The 26,415-nt window shown below is 42.2% G+C and overlaps 1 protein-coding gene across 9 annotated transcripts in view; it reads left to right on the plus strand.

Moving 5' to 3' along the window:
• Positions 1-26,415, plus strand: part of HERC1 (HECT and RLD domain containing E3 ubiquitin protein ligase family member 1) — a 217,521-nt gene that overhangs the window by 58,802 nt on the left and 132,304 nt on the right. For all 9 annotated transcript variants that reach the window (XM_073303562.1, XM_073303563.1, XM_073303568.1 and 6 more), the window contains exons 8-17: positions 5,983-6,110; positions 7,621-7,765; positions 7,861-8,032; positions 9,452-9,586; positions 16,181-16,346; positions 19,702-19,827; positions 22,714-22,935; positions 23,501-23,653; positions 23,824-23,956; positions 25,395-25,586. In XM_073303562.1, the coding sequence (XP_073159663.1) occupies positions 5,983-6,110; positions 7,621-7,765; positions 7,861-8,032; positions 9,452-9,586; positions 16,181-16,346; positions 19,702-19,827; positions 22,714-22,935; positions 23,501-23,653; positions 23,824-23,956; positions 25,395-25,586 (1,572 nt within the window). The remainder of the gene's footprint in view (positions 1-5,982; positions 6,111-7,620; positions 7,766-7,860; positions 8,033-9,451; positions 9,587-16,180; positions 16,347-19,701; positions 19,828-22,713; positions 22,936-23,500; positions 23,654-23,823; positions 23,957-25,394; positions 25,587-26,415) is intronic.

Here is a 26,415-nt window from a genome sequence, read left to right on the forward strand (position 1 = left end):
CCGGGGTTCTCGGGGGCTTGGTTTTTTCCCACCCAGTGGTGGGACGGTTCCTTAAAGGGTTGGAGAGGGTGTTTCTTTACTCCCGCCCCCCAGTCCCTCCATGGAACCTTAACCTGGTCCTTTCTAAACTCATGAGACCCCCTTTCGAGCCCCTCACTACCTGTTCTCTCCTCCACCTTTCCTGGAAGGTGACGTTTCTGGTTGCCATTACCTCGGCCAGAAGGGTGTCCGAACTGAGGGCCCTCATCTCTGAGCCACCATACACAGTATTTCACAAGGACAAGGTGCAGCTCCGGCCGCACCCCATGTTCCTCCCTGAGGTGGTGTCCCAATTCCATCTAGGCCAGGACACTTGTCTGCCGGTGTTTTTCCCGAAACCCCATACGGACCCGAGTCACTGCAGCTTGCACACCTTGGATGTGCGTCATAGAATCATAGAATCATAGAATATCAGGGTTGGAAGGGACCCCAGAAGGTCATCTAGTCCAACCCCCTGCTCAAAGCAGGACCAATTCCCAGTTAAATCATCCCAGCCAGGGCTTTGTCAAGCCTGACCTTAAAAACCTCTAAGGAAGGAGATTCTACCACCTCCCTAGGTAACGCATTCCAGTGTTTCACCACCCTCTTAGTGAAAAAGTTTTTCCTAATATCCAATCTAAACCTCCCGCACTGCAACTTGAGACCATTACTCCTCGTTCTGTCATCTGCTACCATTGAGAACAGTCTAGAGCCATCCTCTTTGGAACCCCCTTTCAGGTAGTTGAAAGCAGCTATCAAATCCCCCCTCATTCTTCTCTTCTGCAGGCTAAACAATCCCAGCTCCCTCAGCCTCTCCTCATAACTCATGTGTTCCAGTCCCCTAATCATTTTTGTTGCCCTTCGCTGGACTCTCTCCAATTTATCCACATCCTTCTTGAAGTGTGGGGCCCAAAACTGGACACAGTACTCCAGATGAGGCCTCACCAATGTCGAATAGAGGGGAACGATCACGTCCCTCGATCTGCTCGCTATGCCCCTACTTATACATCCCAAAATGCCATTGGCCTTCTTGGCAACAAGGGCACACTGCTGACTCATATCCAGCTTCTCGTCCACTGTCACCCCTAGGTCCTTTTCCGCAGAACTGCTGCCTAGCCATTCGGTCCCTAGTCTGTAGCTGTGCATTGGGTTCTTCCGTCCTAAGTGCAGGACCCTGCACTTATCCTTATTGAACCTCATCAGATTCCTTTTGGCCCAATCTTCCAATTGGTCTAGGTCCTTCTGTATCCTATCCCTCCCCTCCAGCGTATCTACCACTCCTCCCAGTTTAGTATCATCCGCAAATTTGCTGAGAGTGCAATCCACACCATCCTCCAGATCATTTATGAAGATATTGAATAAAACCGGCCCCAGGACCGACCCTTGGGGCACTCCACTTGATACCGGCTGCCAACTAGACATGGAGCCATTGATCACTACCCGTTGAGCCCGACAATCTAGCCAGCTTTCTACCCACCTTATAGTGCATTCATCCAGCCCATACTTCCTTAACTTGGTGACAAGAATACTATGGGAGACCGTGTCAAAAGCTTTGCTAAAGTCAAGAAACAATACATCCACTGCTTTCCCTTCATCCACAGAACCAGTAATCTCATCATAAAAGGTGATTAGATTAGTCAGGCATGACCTTCCCTTGGTGAATCCATGCTGGCTGTTCCTGATCACTTTCCTCTCATGCAAGTGCTTCAGGATTGATTCTTTGAGGACCTGCTCCATGATTTTTCCAGGAACTGAGGTGAGGCTGACTGGCCTGTAGTTCCCAGGATCTTCCTTCTTCCCTTTTTTAAAGATTGGCACTACATTAGCCTTTTTCCAGTCATCCGGGACTTCCCCGGTTCGCCACGAGTTTTCAAAGATAATGGCCAGTGGCTCTGCAATCACAGCCGCCAATTCCTTCAGCACTCTCGGATGCAACTCGTCCGGCCCCATGGACTTGTGCATGTCCAGCTTTTCTAAATAGTCCCTAACCGCCTCTATCTCCACAGAGGGCTGGCCATCTCTTCCGCATTTTGTGATGCCCAGCGCAGCAGTCTGAGAGCTGACCTTGTTAGTGAAAACAGAGGCAAAAAAAGCATTGAGTACATTAGCTTTTTCCACATCCTCTGTCACTAGGTTGCCTCCCTCATTCAGTAAGGGGCCCACACATTCCTTGGCTTTCTTCTTGTTGCCAACATACCTGAAGAAACCCTTCTTGTTACTCTTGACATCTCTGGCTAGCTGCAGCTCCAGGTGCGATTTGGCCCTCCTGATATCATTCCTACATGCCCGAGCAATATTTTTATACTCTTCCCTGGTCATATGTCCAACCTTCCACTTCTTGTAAGCTTCTTTTTTATGTTTAAGATCCGCTAGGATTTCACCATTAAGCCAAGTTGGTCGCCTGCCATATTTACTATTCTTTCGACTCATCGGGATGGTTTGTCCCTGTAACCTCAACAGGGATTCCTTGAAATACAGCCAGCTCTCCTGGACTCCTTTCCCCTTCAAGTTAGTCCCCCAGGGGATCCTGGCCATCCGTTCCCTGAGGGAGTCGAAGTCTGCTTTCCTGAAGTCCAGGGTCCGTATCCTGCTGCTTACCTTTGTTCCCTGCGTCAGGATCCTGAACTCAACCAACTCATGGTCACTGCCTCCCAGATTCCCATCCACTTTTGCTTCCCCCACTAATTCTACCCGGTTTGTGAGCAGCAGGTCAAGAAAAGCGCCCCCCCTAGTTGGCTCCTCTAGCACTTGCGCCAGGAAATTGTCCCCTACGCTTTCCAAAAACTTCCTGGATTGTCTATGCACCGCTGTATTGCTCTCCCAGCAGATATCAGGAAAATTAAAGTCACCCATGAGAATCAGGGCATGCGATCTAGTAGCTTCCGTGAGCTGCCGGAAGAAAGCCTCATCCACCTCATCCCCCTGGTCCGGTGGTCTATAGCAGACTCCCACCACTACATCACTCTTGTTGCACACACTTCTAAACTTAATCCAGAGACACTCAGGTTTTTCTGCAGTTTCGTACCGGAGCTCTGAGCAGTCATACTGCTCCCTTACATACAGTGCTACTCCCCCACCTTTTCTGCCCTGCCTGTCCTTCCTGAACAGTTTATAACCATCCATGACAGTACTCCAGTCATACGAGTTATCCCACCAAGTCTCTGTTATTCCGATCACGTCATAGTTCCTTGACATCACCAGGACCTCCAGTTCTCCCTGCTTGTTTCCAAGGCTTTGTGCATTTGTATATAAGCACTTGAGATAACCTGTTGATCGCCCCTCATTGCCAGTATGAGGCAGGAGCCCTCCCCTCACAGACATTGCTGCCTGTGCTTCCTCCCGGTATCCCGCTTTCCCACTTACCTCAGGGCTTTGGTCTCCTTCCCCCAGTGAACCTAGTTTAAAGCCCTCCTCACTAGGTTAGCCAGCCTGCTGGCAAAGATGCTCTTCCCTCTCTTCGTAAGATGGAGCCCGTCTCTACCCAGCACTCCTCCTTCATGGAACACCATCCCATGGTCAAAGAAACCAAAGCCTTCTCTCCGACACCATCTGCGTAGCCATTCGTTGACTTCCACGATTCGACGGTCCCTACCTAGGCCTTTTCCTTCCACGGGGAGGATGGACGAGAACACCACTTGCGCCTCCAACTCCTTTATTCTTCTTCCTAGAGCCACATAGTCCGCAGTGATCCGCTCAAGGTCATTCTTGGCAGTATCATTGGTGCCCACGTGGAGAAGCAGGAAGGGGTAGCGATCCGAGGGCTTGATGAGTCTCGGCAGTCTCTCCGTCACATCACGAATCTTAGCCCCTGGCAAGCAGCAGACTTCTCGGTTTTCCCGGTCAGGGCGGCAGATAGATGACTCAGTCCCCCGGAGGAGAGAGTCCCCGACCACCACCACCCGCCTTCTCCTCTTGGGGGTGGTCGTCGTGGAACCCCCAACCTCAGGACAGCGCATCTCATGCCTTCCAACCAGCGGAGTCTCCTTCTGCTTTCTCGCCCCAGACATATCATCTGGTCCACTCTCCGCAACGATACCTGTGGAGAGAACATGAAAGCGGTTAGTTACCTGTGTCTGTGTTACTGGAACCCGGACATTCCGCTTACCTCTTCTGGAGGTCACATGTTGCCAAGCTTCTTCACTGGTCTCTTGGCTCCTCTGTGCAACCTGCTCTATATCTGTAGAGCTTTGTGCCCCTAGAAGCCTATCCTGAGTTTCGTCCAGGAAATCCTCAGTTTCCCGTATGCAACGCAGGGTTGTTATCTGTTGCTCCAGACCTTCAATCTTCTCTTCCAATATGGAGACCAGCTTGCACTTTGTACAGACAAAGTCGCTTCTGTCCTGTGGAAGAAAGACAAACATGGCACATCCAGTGCGTCAAGTGCTGGCGTTCTATTTGGAGCGCACCAAGCCCTTTTGCAAATCCGCACAGTTGTTTGTGGCTGTGGCCGAGAGGTTAAAAGGCCTCCCAGTGTTGGCGCAGCGGATTTCGTCTTGGATTACAAGCTGCATCAGGGCATGCTATGAGCTCGCAGGTGTTCCCGCCCCGAGGTGTTCCCGGCCCACTTGACCAGGGCGCAGGCGACTTCCACAGTGTTCCTGGGACAGGTCCCCATCCAGGAGATCTGCAGAGCAGCCACCTGGTCTTTGGTGCACACTTTCACGACCCACTGTGTGGTCAACCAGTAGGCCAGAGAGGACGTGGCAGTTGGCAGAGCGGTCCTCCGAGCAGTTGTTCCGTGACTCCTACCGTCCTCCAGAGGTAAGCTGTAATTCACCTAATGTGGAATGGACGTGAACAAGCACTTGAAGAAAAAACGGTTACTTACTTTCTCGTAACTGTTCTTCGAGATGTGTTGTTCACATCCATTCCACCACCCACCCTCCTACCCCTTTGTTGGAGTCGCCAGCAAGAAGGACCTGGAGGGGGTCGGGCCAGCAGGGGTATATATGCGGGGCGCAGTGGCGCCACTCAGGGGGCCCGCTGGCCCAATGGGAGCTGCTAAGGGAAAAAGTTTCCGACGCTCGTGCATGCAGTGCGCACACATCTAATGTGGAATGGACGTGAACAACACATCTCGAAAAACAACAGTTACGACAAAGTAAGTAACCGTTTTTTTTACTGTGGTGGACCAGTAAAAGAGAAAGATATGGACTGGACTGTCCTTTGCTCTGTCTGGGCAGAGCAGTTAGGCTCCTTTTCTCCAGATGAAAGCTCCTGTAGTACCCCTTTGCAGCAGCTCCCAAGGCAGGTCCTTATCCCTGCCTGTTCAACCCCCTTCTGAACTGTCTGCTTTCCTTTTAAGTTCCCTCCTCCATCTGAAATATGTTCTGCAGTTGCAGCTGGGCTGGGTCGTTTGGGCCTATGGTTGCGCTTTAACTTCAGGTCTAGTGTGGGGTTTATACACCCGGTCACAACTGCTCTTTCACAGAAAATGACATTACGTGAACTTCTGAGGGCAAAGGGCTGAATTCAAAAGAGAAACTTCGAGGAAGAAAAGACAGAAAACCTTAAAATTATGTGAAGGGCTTAAAAACAGACATATTAACGTATGAAGGACTGTTAGAAAACTTCAGAAAAACTTTTCAGGCCATCCTTTAAGTTAAAAAAAAAAATAGAGTTGGATTTTTGTTTTACTAAACATGCTAAGGCTTCACATTTAAGAAGACTTAAGTAAATGACAGATCACAAAATGAGGAGCTAAGCAACACATTAGTGAAAAAACTCAGTTTAGTCTGCTAGGTGTGTGTTCAGTAAACATCTACTACAACCTCTATGCTTCCTTCTACTGAATAGCAATAAAGTAATTTAAAAATAAAGCAAAACACTTACCTACCAAAGAGAAACACTGAGGCAAATGTTTAGAAATCTAAAAGGCTTTTGTTTGGGAAGTTAAATCTTCACATAACTGTCATAACTGCAGGTTACTTTTGTCTAATATTACCTTATGTGTCTGTCTGATAGGTAAACTCGGCCATGGTGATACCAATAGAGTATATAAACCTAAGGTTATAGAAGCTTTACAAGGAATGTTCATTCGCAAAGTATGTGCTGGGAGCCAATCTTCACTTGCCTTGACATCAACAGGACAGGTAGGCAAAAAGATATTTTTACTTGAACGACAGTCTTGCTGTTTGACAAGATGCCCGAGACTTGTTATTTAAATGTGTATGGTTATTATTTTGGTTAAAATTATGAAAAGGAATATACGCCTTTGAGACACTTTAAAACCAAAAAAAATCTTAAATGTTATACAACAGGTATGTAAAATTTTACTTAGCATAGATGCTCTGTTTAGAGAAATACAATTTAGAGAAGTATAATTTGTTCCAAGCATAGCTGGAAGAAAGACAAGACACCAGGAGTGTGGTTTAACTAGGCCACAACTTTATTAACATATCTAGGATCTATCACACAATAATTCATGCAGTGCTGTCATCCTTCCTCAAGATCAAAATTGGTACAAGTGGTAACTAATATCATAGTTTATAATCGTAGTTGTCATACATAACAATTATTTCTGTTTTCCAGTAATATACTATAGCTGTAGTATAATATTCAAGTGCCACATGACTTCTTCAGTCTATAGGGAAAAAATTCCCAAGATTATAATATATATAGAAAAAGAATATATGTTTATCTTTACAGACTAGAACTACATTTTATAATTTCTATCTGTATATTTAGTATACATTTCTGTATTATAAATGCAAAACACCAAAGGTCCAGTCTTGCAAAGGTTCTCTTTTAAAGGGTAATACAGAAATGTGGAGCTGTTATATAGAGTATTTCATAGTCTTAATGAACATTACAGCATATATAGTAATAGGTTTGAATACATTGTTTATATAAAGCCATATATGTACTTGGGCCCGGATTCAGCAGTCCATTCCTGTCCATGTCAGATAGTAAAGAAAAGGTCTGTGGTCCCAAGGGTCTTGATAACCAAAGAAAATAATTTTTTAAGGTTTATACATATATTTCAGATAAATTTTGATTGTTGCATTGTTTGCTAAATTTCAACAGCCATATTTGTCCATCACCCTTACTAAAATCTCTTTTAACCCCAGTTACTTAACATGTAATTGCAACTCTTTTAGTATTTGTTTTGATTTGTTTGTAAAGGTATTGTGAGGTGTGATTGAATGAAATTTAAGCCTACAAATGGGAAGGAATTCTGGATTAAATTTACCCCCAACAGGATGTTTTATATACCAAATAATGTTGGGACTAAAAACAGAAGAATAATCTTTTATAGCTTATGTGTAATGATGATTTTGGAAATTATGGAGGTTTGAGGTCATTTAATTTCTCAAATATTTTTTCTTGTGTTGTATATTGGAGAATTGTTATCCCGAAGAATTTTCCGTGGCATAATGTGTATAATTAATTTATGAAGCAGTCAGGAATTTTTATATAAGTGGGTATATCAGAGTCCAGATTTGTACAGAGTGCATAAATACAAGTATACATACATAACTTGCTTGTGCAATTACAGGTATAATTGCAGTAATTACACACACACAGTCTTCTGTAGCTCTGTCTCTTGACAAATACCAATAATATTGTGTTTGAAACCTATATGTATATTTGTGTTTTTAGGTATATGCGTGGGGCTGTGGTGCATGCCTAGGCTGTGGTTCTTCAGAAGCTACTGCTCTTAGACCCAAGCTGATTGAAGAGCTGGCTGCTACAAGAATAGTTGATACGTCAATTGGTGACAGCCATTGTTTGGCACTCTCTCATGGTAATATAAATATGGTATATAGGGTGTTTATAATCATCTTTGATTAAAAGACACTGAGCCACACATTTTATTTCCTTCTTTGATTATCTCTTTAGATAATGAAGTTTATGCTTGGGGTAACAATTCCATGGGACAGTGCGGTCAGGGAAATTCCACTGGTCCCATTACTAAACCAAAGAAAGTAAGTGGTTTAGACGGAATAGCAATTCAACAGATTTCAGCTGGCACGTCGCATAGCCTTGCCTGGACAGCCCTTCCAAGGGACAGGTAAAATACTACATTTTATAAAAATAACCTGATGTATGTTAAAATTTTTAATTGTACTTGTTAACAGCATTGTACATCACAGTATTGCAATAGTTCTGTTTATAATGCTTTAAAGATTTTCTGTTTTGGTTTTTTTTATCATTGTGATTCGTGTTTAACAGCTATAACAGATAGGGACACTGTCAATTCAGAAATATTTTCTCTGAAAGCTTTGTACCTACTATTGGACAAAGAACATTTAAGGTTAATAAAACTGAAAAGTTGAAAAATAATTGTTTTTCAAGTTTGTTTATTTTGTGGATATGACAGCACTTTGTGTCAGTTACATTGTTTCCCTGTATAATCTATTAGCAAGGAAAAAAATGTCTCACGTCTTGTGTAAACAAACCTCAAGGATAGACACACTTCAGTTTGAGAGGCTTTTTTAGTTTAACTTAATTGGGAATTGTTATTACTTAACTGAAATAAGCCATTCTAACATCAAAATAAGTGTGTCCATGTAGGTGTTCGCTCTGGTTGACCTAAATCAGTTTTTAAAAATTGTTTGTTAGGCCTTGTCCATGCTTGAAGCTGAAGCAGTTTAACAGAGAAGACCCTGATAAAAAGCAACATAGAACTAGAGAAACTCTTAACAATTTTTTTAAGGATGACAGAATTTTTTTTTCAAAACCTTCTGTTTTAAAGGGAGCTATAGTGGAAATTGGAATTTCAAAAATTAGTTAATTTCATATAACATCAAATGACTGCATCCCTTCAAACTGTCAGTATTATGTCAAAATTTCTGTAGTTAATTAGTAACTTTCATGATGCCAAACTAGTTTTGAGAATGTTTTACAGCTCCTCTAAGAATCAGCTTCAAAAAAAATCCCATGTCCCTATATTTGAGGTACCCATAAAAGCACATATTTTGTTTTAGTTGCTCAGTGTTTGATTCAGAGAGACATTTACAGAAAAAAGAGAAACTAGCTACAAGAATCAGGAAGATTTTCTGCCCCAATCAGATAACTATTTTGTTAGGTCAAGCTATGAGCCAAAACCTTAGAGTTTTAAGCCAGAAGGAACCACCATATCATTTAGTCTGACCTCCTGTATATCACAGGCCACCAACACTACTCAGAGTCACTGAACCCAACAACCAAACTTAGACCTATGTATTATAGCCCACAGGACACTAAACGGTTATGTGCCACAGGCAGAGAATAGGAGGGACTGAGGTCCCTGCAATGGCAGAGAATTAAGTGAGAGAAACCCAGATAATCCCAGCAAGTGTCCCTGCTGCCTATGAATGCAATGATAGTGTCCTTGACGTGACAACCGTATTAATTTACTGTAACTGTTAATTTATTATACAGATAGTTGCATGTTTTACATGTACATTTATTTCAGTGTACTTCATGCATTTCTTATGTTTGATTCCAGACAAGTTGTTGCATGGCACAGACCTTATTGTGTAGACCTGGAAGAAAGTACCTTCTCCCATCTGCGCTCCTTTCTTGAGCGGTACTGTGATAAAATTAACAGTGAGATTCCTCCTCTTCCTTTCCCTTCATCAAGGTATCTATACAGTATATACATATTTGGTTTTGTTTTTTTGTTTTTAATAGTAAAGATTTGGGATTTTGGTTTCCTGGATTAAACAGCCTTTGCATTTCAGATATATTTTGTTTTGCAATACAATATTTTTTTCAATGCCAAAAATCAAACTACTCTTCTTTGGGTGATTACACATGTGCATTTCGCTCTTGGTGTGTGTACATCCCAAGGACCATTGTCAAAATTTTTTCCCCTCAGTGGTACACATCGAGGTAGCTTGTGTGCCTTGTGCAGTAGCAAGCCACTGCATACATGTATTCAGGGAGGAGCTGCCCCTGGCCCCCCTCAGTTCCTTCTTACTGCCTGTGATGATTGTTTTAATCTGTTGGCTTTGCTTTAACAAGTGCTCTCAGCTGTTTTTTCTTACATGTAATTACATATTTGTTTAGTCATTAGGGTTAGTTAGTATTTGTTGAGTTAATTTATTCTCAGTTCGCCAAGTTTGGGGTTCCATTATTGGTACCAAGGGATGCATTGGGCACTGGGATTCAAGCCCTGTCTGGAGTGCTTTAAGCCCATGCCTGTGAGAAACCCGCACTCTAGTTTGAAGTGCTAGCATGAGTCTTATATTAGGGATCAGTACCAGATTTGCAAGAACTTCAAGCTTAAGAAAGATGGAGAGGGTAGGCTGAAGTTTCTTTTGATGGAGGTGTTCTGAGACCACCTTCAGCGCCTTCTCGGTCAGAGATGGTACCAAGAACTTCAGCATCTGTGAGACGTGCACCAAGTGTGATGCGGCACTGCTCTCCATCACCACTGCCAAGGAAAAAGTAGAAGGCTTCCAAGGACACTGCTGGGAGAGGCAGATCTCTCTGGTCCCTCAGCCTTCCAAGAAAGGGAACAGAGTGTTGAATAGAGTGCAGTTAAAATCAAATCACTCCTCAACTCATCGATCAACATCGATCAAGTGCTGAGCTAGGCACTATCAAGTCTAGAGTCCAAAGCAGCATCTTCATCATCTTTGGCACTATCTATATATCTTGTCTACCAGTCAGAGACTGTCCCAGTACCATCTTCACCCTCAAGCTGCAAGAGGCTTGCTGAGCTTATTGGTGCCGGTCTCCACAGTAGTGCAGGAGATCACTCCTCCTGTAGCGGTAGACCGCTTGACTTCAGCTTCCTCAGTATAGTGCCCAGCATCAAGTCAGCTCCATTCTGGAGCTCTTATTCTTTGGTACTGTAGAGATGTAAGCAAGCAATAATGTCTTGTCTTTGCTTTTCCCTGGACTCCTGGCACCAGTTCCCGGAGCCGACTGGATTGGCCCCTCTGTGGTCAGGAGAAAGCAACTTTTCTGACTTGGAGGTTGACTCTTATGTTTCCCAGGTGCAAAGTGTGTCTTGCCACTCTTCTCCTAGACCACAGGTCGGCAACCTTTCAGAAGTGGTGTGCCAAGTCTTCATTTATTCACTCTAATTTAAGGTTTTGCGTACCAGTAATACATTTTAATGTTTTTAGAAGTTCTTTCTATAAGTCTATAATATATAACTAAACTATTGTTGTATGTAAAGTAAATAAGGTTTTTAAAATGTTTAAGAAGCTTCATTTAAAATTAAATTAAAATGCAGAGCCCCCCAGACTGGTGGCCAGGACCCGGGCAGTGTGAGTGCCACTGAAAATCAGCTCGCATGCCCCCTTTGGCACACGTGCAATAGGTTGCCTACGCCTGTCCTAGACCTTACCACTTGGGGTATTTGTAAGACCCTGAAACTGGTGCTGACATGGACATGTGACCTGTGACACTAGGGTCCAGCACTCTTTCACTGGCCTTTCTGAACTTGTGAGTCAGGGTTTCCTTCCCCTTCTGAATCCTCCCTATGTCAGTCACATTCAGTTTCCTTGGATAGACGTGGGAAATCAACTCATCGATCCCCTCCTGAACCTGCTACTGAGTCTGGTACTGAGCAGGAAGAAAGTGTTGAGGAACATCTGTCAGGACAGCTAACCAAGGAGGCACAGCCTAAATCTGGGCTAGTTTCATCCTCCTCTCCAGATGAAGCAGTTTCTTTGGGGGTGTTTTTGCCTCTTCCTGATGACTGCAAGGCTCACCAGGAGCTCTTAAAAAAGGGGGGCTTTTGGCCATAGATATTCAGGTGGAGGCAGTTAGGGAATCTTCTCACTGCCTCGTCGATGCCTCTGCTGCTCCATCTCAAGTGGCTCTGCCAATTAATGAAGCAATTTTAGAACCTAACAAGGCTCTCTGGCAAACTCTCCTCCCTCCCACAGCAAAGCTAGTGGAGTGCAGGTATTGTGGCCACCGAGGGTTTTGAGCATTTTTATTCCCAGGCCCCTCCAGGGTGACTGGTTGTCTCGGCTGCCAACGAGAGGGAGTGCTAGGCGAATCCGGCATCTACCCCTAAGTCAAGGGATGCAAAAAAGCTGGACTTGCTGAGAAAAATGTATTCTATGGCAGGGTTATAGCTTAGAATCACCAGCCAACAGGCTTTATTAGGGTGATATGATTTTAAGATCTGTGATGTTATTGTAAAATCTAAGAACAAGTTGCCTGAGGAGACTAAGCAGAAGTTCCTTTCTCTGGTCGATAAAGGGAAGTTGATGGGAAGAACTTCACTGCAGGCTGATTTGGATGCAGCTGACTCGGCTGCTAGGACCATGGCCTCTGCACCATCATCCTGACTGTTAGGAGTCCATGTGTTTCCTTACCTGACTGGCAAGTAAGAGCCTGGTCCAGATCTCAGGTGCTTTCCAGCATTGGCAGTATTCAATCCACTTTTGATGTACTGGGGCTACTAATCAATGCATAGAAATCTGTCCTGCCGTCTGTACAAAGAATAGAATTAATTGGGGCAGTCCTGGACTCTACAAAAGCCAGGGCTTTCCTACCGTAGCAGAGGTTCCAAGCTGTGTCTTATTGCTCTAGGTCTAAAGGTGCATCCTATCATCAAAGTTTGGAACTGCCTCAAACTTCTAGGTCACGTGGCAGCATGAACTTACGAGATACAGCATGCCAGACTGCACCTCAGACATTTACAGGGTGGGATAGCCTCGGTGTATTCACCAGCCTGTTATCATGCAGACAGTGTGGTTCAAGTATCCCCATGGGGTCTTATCCTCCCTGGACTGGTGGATAGATTCTGCTGATGTTTGCAAGAGAGTTCCCTTTGCCCCTCCACAACTGACGCTCACTTAGAGTCAGGGGCATTGGTCTCCCCGGGATCTGACTCCATATAAATGTTAGGGAGCTCTGTGCCATCCACCTAGCTTACATGGCATTCCTTCCACACATCAGGACGTGGAACTTATTGGTGCTCATGGACAACACAGCAACTATGTTTTATGTAAACAAACGAGGAGGGGCCTGATCCACAATGTTATGCCAGGAAGCAATCCTCCTATGGAACTTTTGCATTATCAGTTCCATCAACCCGAAAGCACCTTACCTTCCAGGAGTTCAAAACTCTCTGGCAGACCACCTGACCAGGTTGTTCACAGGCCACCACAAGTCATCTCTCTGACTGGGCATTTCCAGATCCATATTCCAGCAGTGGGGAACTCCCAAAGTGGGCATGTTTGCAGCAAGAAAAAACAAAAGTCATCTTTTTCCTCCCCGAGGGGGCCTCAGCTGAAAGTCTTATCCAAAGGTAAGCAAGATTCTGCTCACCTTGTTCTAATAGCCCCTGCATAGCCCCATCAACATTGATATCGCTAATAGGGTTGAAAATCAGTCAGACCTCAACTGTTGTTCCTGAGAGAGGTGTATCTTATCTCCCAGCACAACGGTTTATTTCTTCATCCCAGGCTTCAAGCTCTCTAGCTGATTGTGTTGATTCTTTGTGGGTGACAACTTTGGAACAAGTTTGCTCTAAAGGGATACAGGAAGTCCTACTGAATAGCAGGAAGCCTTCACTAGGTCTGCTTACTTTGCTAAATGGAAGAGATTTTATACCTGGTCCCTCAGAGGCGCATTCCTCTAGCTCAAGATCTGATTAGCCACGTCTTGGACTATCTTTTGTTCTTAAAGGATTGGCTCTTAGTTTGATTAGAGTTCATCTGGGAGTGGTATCCGCTTTCCATCTACCTGTGGATAACGGATCAATTTTTTTCAAATCCCATGTCCATCAGGTTTCTGAAGGATTTGTTCAGTTATAGCTATAGGTTTATCATATTTCACAGTTGAGCTTAAGTTTAGTACTAGCAAAGTTGATGTTCCCCACCCCCTGAGCTGCTTGCAACTTGTTCTTGTTACACATGTCAGTGAAAGTAGCTTTCCTTGTTGCCATAACCTTGGCTATGAGCTTTAGTGTCAGAGCCTCCCTATACAATTTTCTTTAGGGACAAGGTTTTACTTTGGCTTCACCCTAAATTCCTGTCTAAAGTGGTCTCCAAATTGAATTTAAATCACGAGATTATCTACCAACGTTTTTTCCAAAGTGTCATTCCTGTAAAGGGAAAGAAATGCTTCATACTCTTGATGTTAGAAGAGCTTTGACCTTTTATCAAGACTGGATTAGGTCATTCAGGTCTTCGACTAAACTCTTCTTCATCATTTCAGATAGAGTAAAGGGCCAACCAGTCTCAACTTGGAGGATCTCTGCCTGGATCTCCAGCTGCTTTTGTTTATCTTACCAGCTGGTTGACATCACACCTCCGAGTAGAGTAATGGCTCACTCAACCAGGTTGCAGGTTAGGGTTCCAGTTCTGGATATATGTAAGGCAGCTACATGGGCATTGCTCCATACGTTTGCCTCTCACTATGCCATATCTCATCAATCCAGAGAGGATGCCAGGTTTGGACAAGTTGTCCTTTAATCCTCGTTTAAGTAGACTCTGAGCCCCCTGCCAGTTTGAACTGCTTGTGAATCACTACAGTAGGATGGACATGTGCAATGACTCGAAGAAGCAAAACTGGTTTTCTGTAACTGTTCTTCAAAATGCGTTGCACATGTTCATTCCATGACCTGCCTGCCTTCCCCTCTTTATCAGAGTCTTTCTGGTGTGAAAAAACTGAGGAAGGTTGGGGGCAGCGTGCCTCTTTATGCATGCGTGCAGTGGCACAAGGCACCAGAGGGCCCTTGCCCTGCCCTGATGGGTACTGCTAAGGGAAAAATCTTTGACAGCTGTGCATGAGGCATGCACAAACCTACAGTTGAATGGACTTGTTCAGCACATCTCAGAGAACAATAGTTAGAGAGTTAGGTAACCATTTTTTTCCTTCCAGAGACAAGGATTCAGACAACTCAGTCCATCATTTTAGATCTCAAGACTTACCCAATCACAACTGTATGGAATTGTATGAGGCGTCTGGGACAAACAGCCTCTTGTACATATATAGTCTGGTATGCCAGATTGTATCTGAGGACTCTACAAGGTTGGCTGGCCTCAGTATTTTTGCTGTGCTGTCACCATCTGACCACTATGGTCAAGGGCCCCCCCCCTCACATTTTAGACACTGTAGATTGATGGACGAACCCCACTAACGTCTGCATAGGAGTTCCATTTGTCCCTCCTCAACCATGGCTAATGCTAGTAATGGATGTATCTGCCGTAGGTTGAGGGGTTTGTCTGGGTTCCTTCACTCACAGGGGATATGGTTCACAAAGGACCTAACTCTTAACATAAATATCAGGGGGTTGGCAGCTATCTGGCTGGCATGTCAGGTTTTCTACCCCATATCAAGGGAAGACGCCTGCTCACTATCACAGACAACACAGCAGCATTGTTCTGTTTCTACAAACAAGAAGGGGCCTGCTCATCCCTGTTCTGCCAAGATGCAATTTGTTTATGGGATTTTTGCGTTGCTAGCTCAATTTATCTCAATGTCTATTACCTTCTCAGAGTACAGAATGCGTTGGCAGATTATCTAAGCAGGTCATTTACGAGTCACCACGAGTGGTCCCTTCTGATGTAACCAGATCCATTTTCCAGCTCTGGGGGAGTCCCCAGGTAGACCTGTTTGCAGTGAGATACAAGAGGAAATGCCAGCAATTTTGTTCCCTACAGGGTCACAGTCTGGGTTCCATGACAGATGCTTTCCTGTTGCGCTGGTCTAGCAACCTCCTGTCCCTTTTGGTGAAAGCTGATACCACTTCCATTGGACCCGGATCTGATTTCTCAAAACTCTGGTCGCTTGCGCCATTCAAACCTGCAGACATTCCATCTAGCAGCATGGATGCTCCATAGTTAGATTCTAGGAAGCAAATGTGTTCAAAAGAGTTTCAAGATGTGCTGTTGGATAGTAGAATACTATCTACTAAGTCTACTTGCCTCTCTAAGTGGAAGTGTTTCTCTAGTTGGTCTGGTTCTGCAGTTTCGCCAATGCATTCTTCAATCCTGCATATCTTGGTCTATCTTTTGTGCCTAAAACGGCAAGGTTTTGGCCATTAGCTCGATAAAGGTCCACCTAGCAGCTATCTCGGCCTTCCACCCTCAGGTGGATAACCAATCTGTCTTTTATATTAGAATATCAATAAGATTTTTGAGAGGCCTGGAAAGATTATATTCTCATGTATAAGACCCGGTTCCCCCATGGGACCTAAACTTGTATTGTGTCAAAGCTGATTTACAGGCAAGATTAACAACAACATTTTGTTTTGCAGAGAACATCACAGTTTCCTCAAGTTGTGCCTGAAGTTACTTTCTAATCATCTTGCTCTTGCGTTAGCTGGAGGAGTAGCTACTAGCATTCTTGGAAGGCAGGCAGGCCCACTTCGGAATTTGCTGTTTAGGTTGATGGACTCCTCTGTCCCAGATGAAATACAGGAAGTAAGTAATTTTATTTAATTCACATCTAATTCTCTTTGATGTATAGTTAAGATCAGAAAAGATATTTTGTAAAAATGGTACCTTATTATTATCAATATTTGATTTACTGATTTAAAATCCAGTTTTGAGTTGTAAATTGAGCCAGTTTGTTAAATAGTTATTGATGATGAATAGATATCTGAACCTCAGTATAACTTCAGTTGGCTTTTTTATCGTACTTATATAGCTATATTATTAGGGCTGTCAATTAATCTCAGTTAACTCACGCGATTAACTCAAAAAATTAATCACGATTAATTGCAGTTTTAATCGCACTACTAAACAACAGAATACCAGCTGAAATTTTATTAAATATTTTTGGATGTTCTACATTTTCAAATATATTGATTTCAATTGCAACACAGTATACAAAGTAGACAGTGCTCACTTTATATTGTTATTTTTGATTACAGATATTTGCACTGTAAAAAACAAATATTTTTCAGTTCACCTCATACAAGTACTGTAGTGCAATCTCTTTATCATGAAAGTTGAACTTACAAATGTAGAATTATGTACCAAAAAAATAACTGCACTCAAAAACAAAACATTGTAAAACTTTAGAGCCTACAAGTCCACTCAGTCCTACTTCTTCTTCAGCCAATCGCTCAGAAAAACAAGTTTGTTAACATTTGCAGGAGTAAATGTTGCCCACCTCTTGTTTACAATAGTCACCCGAAAGTGAGAACAGGCATTCGCATGGCACTGTAGTAGGTGGAGTCACAAGATATTTGTGTGTCAGATGAGCTAAAGATTCATATGTCCCTTCGTGCGTCAACCACCATTCCAGGGGACAGGCATCCATGCTGATAACAGGTTCTGCTCGATAACCATCCAAAGCAGAGCGGACTGATTCATGTTCATTCTCATCATCTGAGACAGGTGCTACCAACAGAAGGTTGATTTTCTTTTTTGGTAGTTCAGGTTCTGTAGTTTCTGCATCAGAGTGTTCCTCTTTTAAGACTTCTGAAAGCATGCCCCACACCTCGTCCCTCTCCGTTTTTTGGAAGGCACTTCAGATTCTTAAACCTTGTGTCGTGTGCTGCAGCTATCTTAAGAAATCTCACGTTGGTACCATCTTTGCATTTTGTCAAATCTGCAGTGAAAGTGTTCTTAAAACGAACAACATGTGCTGGGTCATCATCTGAGACTGCTATAACATGAAATAAATGGCAGAATGCGGGTAGAACAAAGCAGGGGACATACAATTCTCCCCCAAGGAGTTCAATCACAAATTTAATTAACACATTATATTTTTAACAAGCGTCATCAGCATGGAAGCATGTCCTCTGGAATGGTGGCTGAAGCATGAAGGGGCATACGAATGTTTATCATATCTGGCTTGTAAATACCTTGCAGTGCCGGCTACAAAAGTGCCATGCAAATGCCTGTTCTCACTTTCAGGTGACATTGTAAATAAGAAGAGGGCAGCATTATCACCCGGAAATGTAAACAAACTTGTTTGTCTTAGCGATTGGTTGAACAAGAAGTAGGACAGTGTGGACCTGTAGGCTCAGAAAGTTTTACATTGTTTTGTGTCGAGTGCAATTACGTAACACAAAAAAAAATACATTTGTAAGTTGCACTTTCACTACAAAGAGATTGCACTACAGTACTTGTATGAGGTGAGTTGAAAAATACTATTTTATCATTTTTACAGTGCAAATATTTGTGATAAAAATAATATACACTTTGATTTCAATTACAGCACAGAATACTATATATGTGTGTGTGTGTGTGTGTATATGTATATCCAAAATATTTAATAATTTTCAGTTGGTATTCTATTGTTTAACAGTGCGATTAAAACTGATTAATGGACAGCCCTACTTTAAATTTAAATTGGTCCTATTATTGTGTAATTTTTGGATTTTGTCAAGACACTGGTTCTGTAGTTGTACTAGTCTGAAAAAGTGAGGAAGTCTGAATTTTCAGCACTAGCTCATTTTGCAAACTCTTTCCTCTGCTGAAGTTAGAATCTTTTTGAACAAAAAATTATGTGGAAATAAATCACTCTTGAGTGAGTTGTTAAATTTTGAGACTAAAGTAATTATAGGGTGGAATTTTAGGCCCGCTTTAGGTGCAGTTTTCAAAGCAGCCTTACTATCCATTAGGGCACCACTGTGATTTGAGCCAAGTGTGGGTGGTGCTGTGTAAACTGGTAAAAATAAAGTCTCTGCTCTAAAAAGCTTAAAAAGACACAAGTGAAAGATGCAGTATGTTAGGATGTGTGGATATTGTCCTACATCTTAAATACATAAAACTGCTCTTCCAGCCATAGGCCTCTCTTTAGCAGGGACTACCAATCATACCAAATTGTGTTAATATTTGGGTGGTTTACTGATGTATTTTGAAAGAACTAGGAAGAAATTAAGTAATTTGCTATTATTTGTGATCAGTTTGGGCTCAATCAGGGTTTGAACACACATTCCTAGAAAATAAGAAAAGCTAGTGCACTAACCAAATTTACAAAAACAACAAGGAGTCCGGTGGCACCTTAAAGACTAACCAGTTTATTTGGGCAGAAGCTTTTGTGGGTAAAAAACCCACTTCTTCAGATGCATGGAGTGAAACTTACAGATACAACCATTTATTATACTGACACATGAAGAGAAGGGAGGTACCTCACAAGTGGAGAACCTGTGTTGACAGGGCCAATTCAATCAGGGTGGGTGTGGTCCACTTCCAATAATTGATGAGTTGGTGTCAATTCCAGGAGAGGGAAAGTTGCTTTTGTAGTGTGCCAGCCACTCCCGGTCCCTATTCAAGCCCAAATTAATGGTGTTAAATTTGCAAATGAATTTTAGTTCTGCAGTTTCTCTTTGAGGTCTCAGAGTAACAGCCGTGTTAGTCTGTATTTGCAAAAAGAAAAGGAGTACTTGTGGCACCTTAGAGACTAACCAATTTATTTGAGCATAAGCTTTCGTGAGCTGTAGCTCACTTCAAGCTTATGCTCAAATAAATTGGTTAGTCTCTAAGGTGCCACAAGTACTCCTTTTCTCTTTGAGGTCTGTTTCTGAAGTTTTTTAGTTCAAGTATGGCTACTTTTAAATCTGTTATAGAACGTTCAGGAAGATTGAAGTGTTCTCTTATAGGCTTGTCTATGTTACCATTCCTGATGTCCTATTTGTGTCCATTTATTCTTTTATGTAGACTGTCTAGTTTGGCCAATGTACATGGCAGACGGGCATTGCTGGCACATGATGGCATCTATCAAATGAGTAGATGTGCAGGTGAATGAGTCCCTGAGCCATTATGTTGATAGAAAAATATTTCAAAATATAAAGTGTTGTCTCCCCCTCTCCTTTCATGTTAGGTTGTAATTGAGACTCTGTCAGTAGGTGCAACTATGCTACTGCCTCCCTTGCGAGAAAGAATGGAATTGCTGCATTCTCTTCTACCCCAAGGCCCTGATAGATGGGAGAGCTTATCAAAGGGACAGGTAAGGCCTTGTAAAACTATGTCACCCTTTGAAAGTAATTATGTGAATACCTATATTAGAAGATACACCTGGAGCAGTTTGAAGGTCAATTGCTGTTGAGAGCCAATCTAATTAAACAAATCTGAACAATGTAAATTTAAAAATCTTATGTTGCCGGTGCCCTAAATCTTTTTTCAAAAGTAAGGAAAAGTGCTGGAATTAGATCTTGTGGTTCTGTACTAATAATCAGAATACTTGTGTAATGCTTTTTATACATAGATTTTACAGCACTTTCCAAAAGTGGATAAGTATTACTGTCCCTTTTTTTACAAATGTGAGCAACTGAGATTAACACAAAAGGGTTGGATGACTTGCCAAGTGTCATCCAACAAGTCAATCGTAGAATCAGGAACAGAATACAAATTTTAACTCCTCACGGGGTGTGTAGTCCAGGAGCCTAAATCTCAGCTATCCAGTGTGTGTGGATGGCTATCCTTCCCCATAATGTTTATAACCCAAACCCCAGTGGTAAAGATCCTATACTTCTATTAGTGAAATGAGTGAGCATAAGCTACAGTGGTATCTTGGAGTAGAGTGTGCTTCAGACCAGGTTCTCTGTATACCTTTCCTTCCTTGTGGGAAAGAAGAAAAGCAGGCCTAGTGATTTACTGCTGGGCAGAGGAGTTACATTTAGCAGTGCTTCATTTGAGGAGTGGGGAATATCCTGTTGAGACATTCCTCTTGCCCACCCCATCATAGAGTGGGAAGTTAAAGACAGACCTTTGTTTGTTTGTTTTAGTTATTTATTACTGTAGTGCCTAGGAGCCTTAGTCATGGACCAGGACCCCATTGTGTTAGGCATGCTACAGACACAGAACAAAAAGACCTTTCCCTGATTTGAAATGGATGGGAACTGTGGGTCTTCAGCATTTGAGCCTTAAGTTTAAAATAACATTGGGCAGCTGTCACATAGGATAATCACGGCCTTTAAACTTGAGTACTATGGAGTATACAGTGTACTAGAATGATGTCAGAATTATGAGTACGAATTCTAACAAAACTGGAAGATTGTTTCTCAAAGTACAGTACACTAGGGCCAGCACAAACTAAGAACCCTGGTATCTTCATAGATTTATAGATTATATGGCCAGAAGGGGCCATTGTGACCATCTAGCCTGACCTCCTGTATAATAGTTAGTAGACTGGAGTTTTCGCTACTCCTTATAATTTAACTTATCCCCTGTTAACTGATAGTGATTACAGTGCATACAGACAAGCAGTGTGGAGCATCTCAGAACAAAGGCATTGGGATAGGTTTAAAGGATTTCATAAGTACATCCACATTAGTGTACTTTTGTTAATGTAACTCTCACTTTTTGGTCAAAGGAATTAAAACTTAAGTATGAGATTTGTCCAAAGTTATATGGAAGCATGGTATAAGTTAGGATATCGTACAGTCAGATGAGTGAAGCTTGGCTGGGTTAAATATAGGCAGTTTAATGGGCAGTTTTGGCTTTCAAAAGGCTGCACTGAATCAAGTGAATGATTTATGACAAGGTGGATGTTACAGACAGAATAAACTAAAATATGGGTATACTGCATGGATACCTTATTTATTAATGCATTGAGAATTGTACAAAACTCTGTAAAATCTGATTCCAACATGCTGAGATGACACCAAGGATATTTAACAATGTAACTGTTGGTTATGCCTAGTAATTGTCTGACACTGATTATACAGTTAGCAAAAGTAGTGTGGTCTACAGATTAAAAGAAGATTCTTACATTCTAAATTGTATGACATGAGCAGTACACTAAAATGTTGTAGTGAAAAGTGTTTAGAAACAAAATTCTTCTTTCCTTTACCCATTCTGTCTTTTACAAAACCTTGTGTACTGAGAGTACCACAATACAAAGCTGGAAAAGGTTGACTGTAGGATATGGTGACTCTAAGTTGCTTTTTTCATCTTCTTCCATGAAGTTATGTGCTCTCTTCTGTGGTTTGTAATTGTTCGCTTAAACCTCTAGACCTCACAATTGCCATAAATAATACAAATTTACTGAATTTTTTCTGCTTGAGCTTCATTTATACTGTTGTTTTGCTAAGTCATTATGAAGAGCATTGTGAATTTGTTAGCCACAGTTTCTTAAGACTGAGTTGGAGAGGATCTTCTAGTCTGGCATCTGTTCTGTCCCCCTGAATGATGGGAATATTGAGTTAATTCTCTCTAAAGCATCCTAGATATCTTTAGAGCAGGGGTGGGCAAACTATGGCCTGTGGGCCACATCCGGCCCTCCAGCCAGTTTAATCTGGCCCTCGAGCTCCTGCTGGGGAGCAGGGTCTGGGGCTTGCCCTGCTCCCATGCTCCAGCCAGGTAGCGGGGTCGAAGGCTGCTCCACGCGTGTGTGCCGAGAAGCTGCTTGAGGTAAACGCTGCCCAGAGGCTGCACCCCTGACCCCCTCCTGTGCCCAGCCCTGATCTCTCTCCCACAACCCAGCCCCCTGCCCCAGCCCAAAGCCCCTTCCTGCACCCTGAACTCCTCATTTCTGGCCCTACCCCAGAGCTTGCACCCCCAGCCAGAGCCCACACCCCCTTCTGTACCCCAACCCCAATTTCATGAGCATTCATGGCCCACCATACAATTTCCATACCCAGATGTGGCCCACGGGCCAAAAAGTTTGCCCATCCCTGCTTTAGACTGTCATCTAGTCCAGTATATTGATCGAGTGCTTATCTTTGAAAATCTGCAGTGAAAGCTAGTCATCAAACTTTGTTAGCAGGTGGTTACATTACCCAAGTGTTTTAATAGTTAAAGGAAAAAATTTCTAACTTTTAAAGTTCATTACTTTGTTGTCTAACAAGTTGTCTAACAAGAACAATTGTTCCTATCTAATTATTTCCTTTAGAGAATGCAATTGGATATTATTCTGACGAGTTTGCAAGATCATACCCATGTAGCCTCGCTACTTGGTTATAGTTCACCATCTGATGCAACAGAAGTTTCCTCACTATGTGTTGGCTATGGAAACCTCTCTGATCAAACATATGGTGTCCAGAGCAGCCATCCTGATACTCATCTAGCTGAAATTTTAATGAAGACTCTGCTAAGAAATTTAGGATTTTACACGGTATGTTTAGGGCTTGTCTTTAATTTTTTATAGTAGTAATCAAGTTATTTTTAAAAAATTCTCTTTCGTTTGGGTAAAATAATTATGTTCCTCCTTTAATGTTTGTTCAAGAGACCTGCAACAGGAACCTGCACTAGCCTCATTTCCCCCCTAAAACAGGACTAAAACTAATTTACTATCCCTAATACGAAGGGTCTGATATTATTGTTGTAATACTTATTGTTGCATTTGACTTCTGTTTATATATAGTTGCTCCCAGATGCAGGATGGTGCCCCAGACAGATGAAAAGGGTTCATAAATCCTCCCTCCAGATTTGTGTGAGCCAGTGGGCTTCTGCTGCACTCTTCTATGCAGCCTATCAGCTGAGAAGTCCAAATTTATGTAGGCTGGGATTTTCGAAGGAACCCAAGAGAGTAAGGAGCCCAGTTCCCATTGACTTTCTTGGGTTCTTTTGTAAATCCCAACTGTAAATATTTGGAGGTGAAAGAGTTTCATTTTAAGATACTAAGAGTATTATAATATTTTAAAATGGACAATATGTGATTATTCCTTTTGTCTAATTAGGATCAAGCCTTTGGAGAGTTGGAAAAGAATAGTGATAAGTTTTTACTTGGGACATCATCATCTGAAAACAGCCAACCTGCTCATCTTCATGAGCTGTTGTGTTCACTGCAGAAACAATTGCTGGCTTATTGTCATACCAACAGTGTTAGTGAGGTACGTGGGCTTTTTGGTCATATCTTCTGGAAATATAACATTACTCCTCTTCATTGTGTGAGCATCTACATAGGATAAGATTTGAATAATGTGTATTTGTCTAATACATGATGAAACCTTCTAAAATACGTTTGTATTATTTTGTTATACGTAGTTTCTCTTTTTTCCAGAATTCTAGCAGTGTGGCACTGCTACACAAACACCTCCAGCTTTTACTGCCGCATGCTACAGATACCTATTCACGTTCTGCAACTCTTCTTAAGGAAAGTTCTTGGAATGGCAGTGTTGGGGAAAAACTAAGAGGTATATATTGCTAAAAAGGTCAAGTTTAAAGAGGTACCACAAACTTGAAATATACTAATTAAAAAAGAGTTTAAAGTAACTTCAGGTACCACAACTGCTTCTGAGGGCTTGGCTACACTTGCAAGTTAGAGCACATTAAAGCAGCCCCGGGCACTCTAACTCGTGACGCGTCCACACTGGCAAGGCACGTAGAACGCCTGGACTCTGCAGCTGGAGTGTCCTGGTAATCCACCTCCATGAGAAGCATGAAGTTTGCTGTGCCCCAGCTGAAACGTCCAGGCATCAGTGTGAATGAGATTGGCCTCCAGAAACGTCCCATAGTCCCCTGAAGTCAAGTGGCCACTCTTCTCATTGTTTTGGAATCGGCTGCAGGAATGTGGATATCCCCTTTCAAAGCTCCGTTTCTGACATCAGGCATGCTTATCTGCTCTGGGACAAAGCAAGCCATTACTGTGGAATGTTGCTGCTGGTGTGTCTTGGGGGGAAGGAATCTGCTACTGTCTGAACTTACAAGACAGCATGCTGACATGCTCTCAGCCCCCCAAAAACCCACACTCTCTCTCCCCCCACATACACACAACACACTCCCTGTCACACTCTCTCCCCCCTCCCCTGCCCCGTTGGAAAGCATGTTGCAGCAGCTTACACACTGGGATAGCTACCACAATGCACTGCTCTTTGTGGTGTTGCAAGAGCTGCTAATGTGGCCACGCCAGTGCGCTTGAATCTGACAGTGTAAACACACGGCTGCATTTTCCCCTGCTGCAGCCTCCGAAGGCTGGTTTAACTTCCAGCGCTCTACATCTGCAAGTGTAGCCATGCCCTCAGCTCACTTGACAATTTTTGTTTACTTAGATTCCAATAAATTTCAAATGTTTTTCTGTCCCTTGTTGCTGTGTGGGGCAAAACCTGACCAAACAGGAAATTGACTAATTGCACAGATGCAGCAGAAAAAAACAGATGGTACATTTGATAGCACATTGTGCATAAAGTAAACGTGAAGATAAAGTTAAGGGGAATTTTTAAATCTTAACTGCTTTTAGTTATGCTTGTTGTAGTGGTAGTGTAGTATATTCATAAAAATATTTTAGTCAAGTGTGATTTTTTTTAAGGTGATGTATATTAAACAAAAAACCCAACACAGGTACATTTTGAAAACGTTACAAATTAGGGTTATGTATGCATCATAGTCTCATGTAAACTTGTTAAAAAAATGTGCTTTAGAAAGATATTTTTAAGGTGATCTTCATAGGACATTTTACTATGTCACAGTATGAAGTCATATAGAATAATTAAACTTTTAAGGACAATTGGGATGTTTTTCTTGCCAAAACCATTTAAATATAAAATGTTTTAAGACATTTTTGGGTGCTGAATTTAAAAAACAATGTAATTTGTTTAACATAAACACACATTCCCTCCCTTTTCTTCCTTGTAGATGTAATTTATGTATCTGCAGCTGGCAGTATGCTATGCCAGATTGTTAACTCATTGTTGTTACTGCCTGTGTCAGTGGCCCGGCCTTTACTGAGTTATCTGCTAGATCTATTGCCACCTCTTGATCGCCTTAATAGACTGTTGCCTGCTGCTGCGCTATTAGAAGATCAGGAATTACAGTGGCCGCTTCATGGTAAGTTGTTCTTTTTCAGATGAAAAATGTTAAATAGCAAGTTAAAATTAGAATATGTAAATATGTTCTATAAATTGGAAACTGTGTATTTTGTGTCCCTTTAATCTCAAAATGTCTCAGTACGCCTCCCCTCTAACCTTGAAAATTTATTAAGATACCTTGCTGTAAACTAAGTATTTTGCACTACAAACAAATTGCTTGATCCTGCATGTCTATAATTCCTTTTGACTTCAGTGGGAGTTTCAGGTGCACAAGGAATGTAGGATTAGGGCCAAAATACCCAGTTTGTAATGCATGAACATGTTTTGCTTTTGTTGTAAAATGTTATTCCTCATGTGCCTTTATATAGTATACTATCCAGACTTTCAAGTATTATTAATGCTTTCTGGTATGGAGTGTGATAAAATTAACTTTAATAGACAAGATTAGCTACTAACTTTTATCTGAATAAATGCTGTCAAATATTTATGCTCCTTCCAAAATACAAAATGGAGGGAGAAATGGTAGGGGTTTTGGGAAGGGGAATTGTTATAGTTATTTGCAAACTTTGAATTATTTCCTAATCAGATTATATATGACAGTGTTTACCGCTTTTTGGAGAAATGCTGTTTGCAACATGTGACAAAGGTTTTGCAAAAGCAATTTTTTAAATAAATCGTGAGTGAGTGGAATATGGGACAAAGTTTAAGAAGCAGTGGAATAATTTTTTATCAGTTCAACAGACAACTTTTATGGAGGGAAATTCAGCCATGTATGGGGCAAAGATGATGATGACATACAGGTACAATATATTTTTAAAAAATTGTCCCAAAATGCACAAAATGTCTTC

Source organism: Lepidochelys kempii, chromosome 10 (genome assembly GCF_965140265.1).
Source record: "Lepidochelys kempii isolate rLepKem1 chromosome 10, rLepKem1.hap2, whole genome shotgun sequence".
In the NCBI taxonomy this organism is placed as follows: Eukaryota; Metazoa; Chordata; order Testudines; family Cheloniidae; genus Lepidochelys; species Lepidochelys kempii.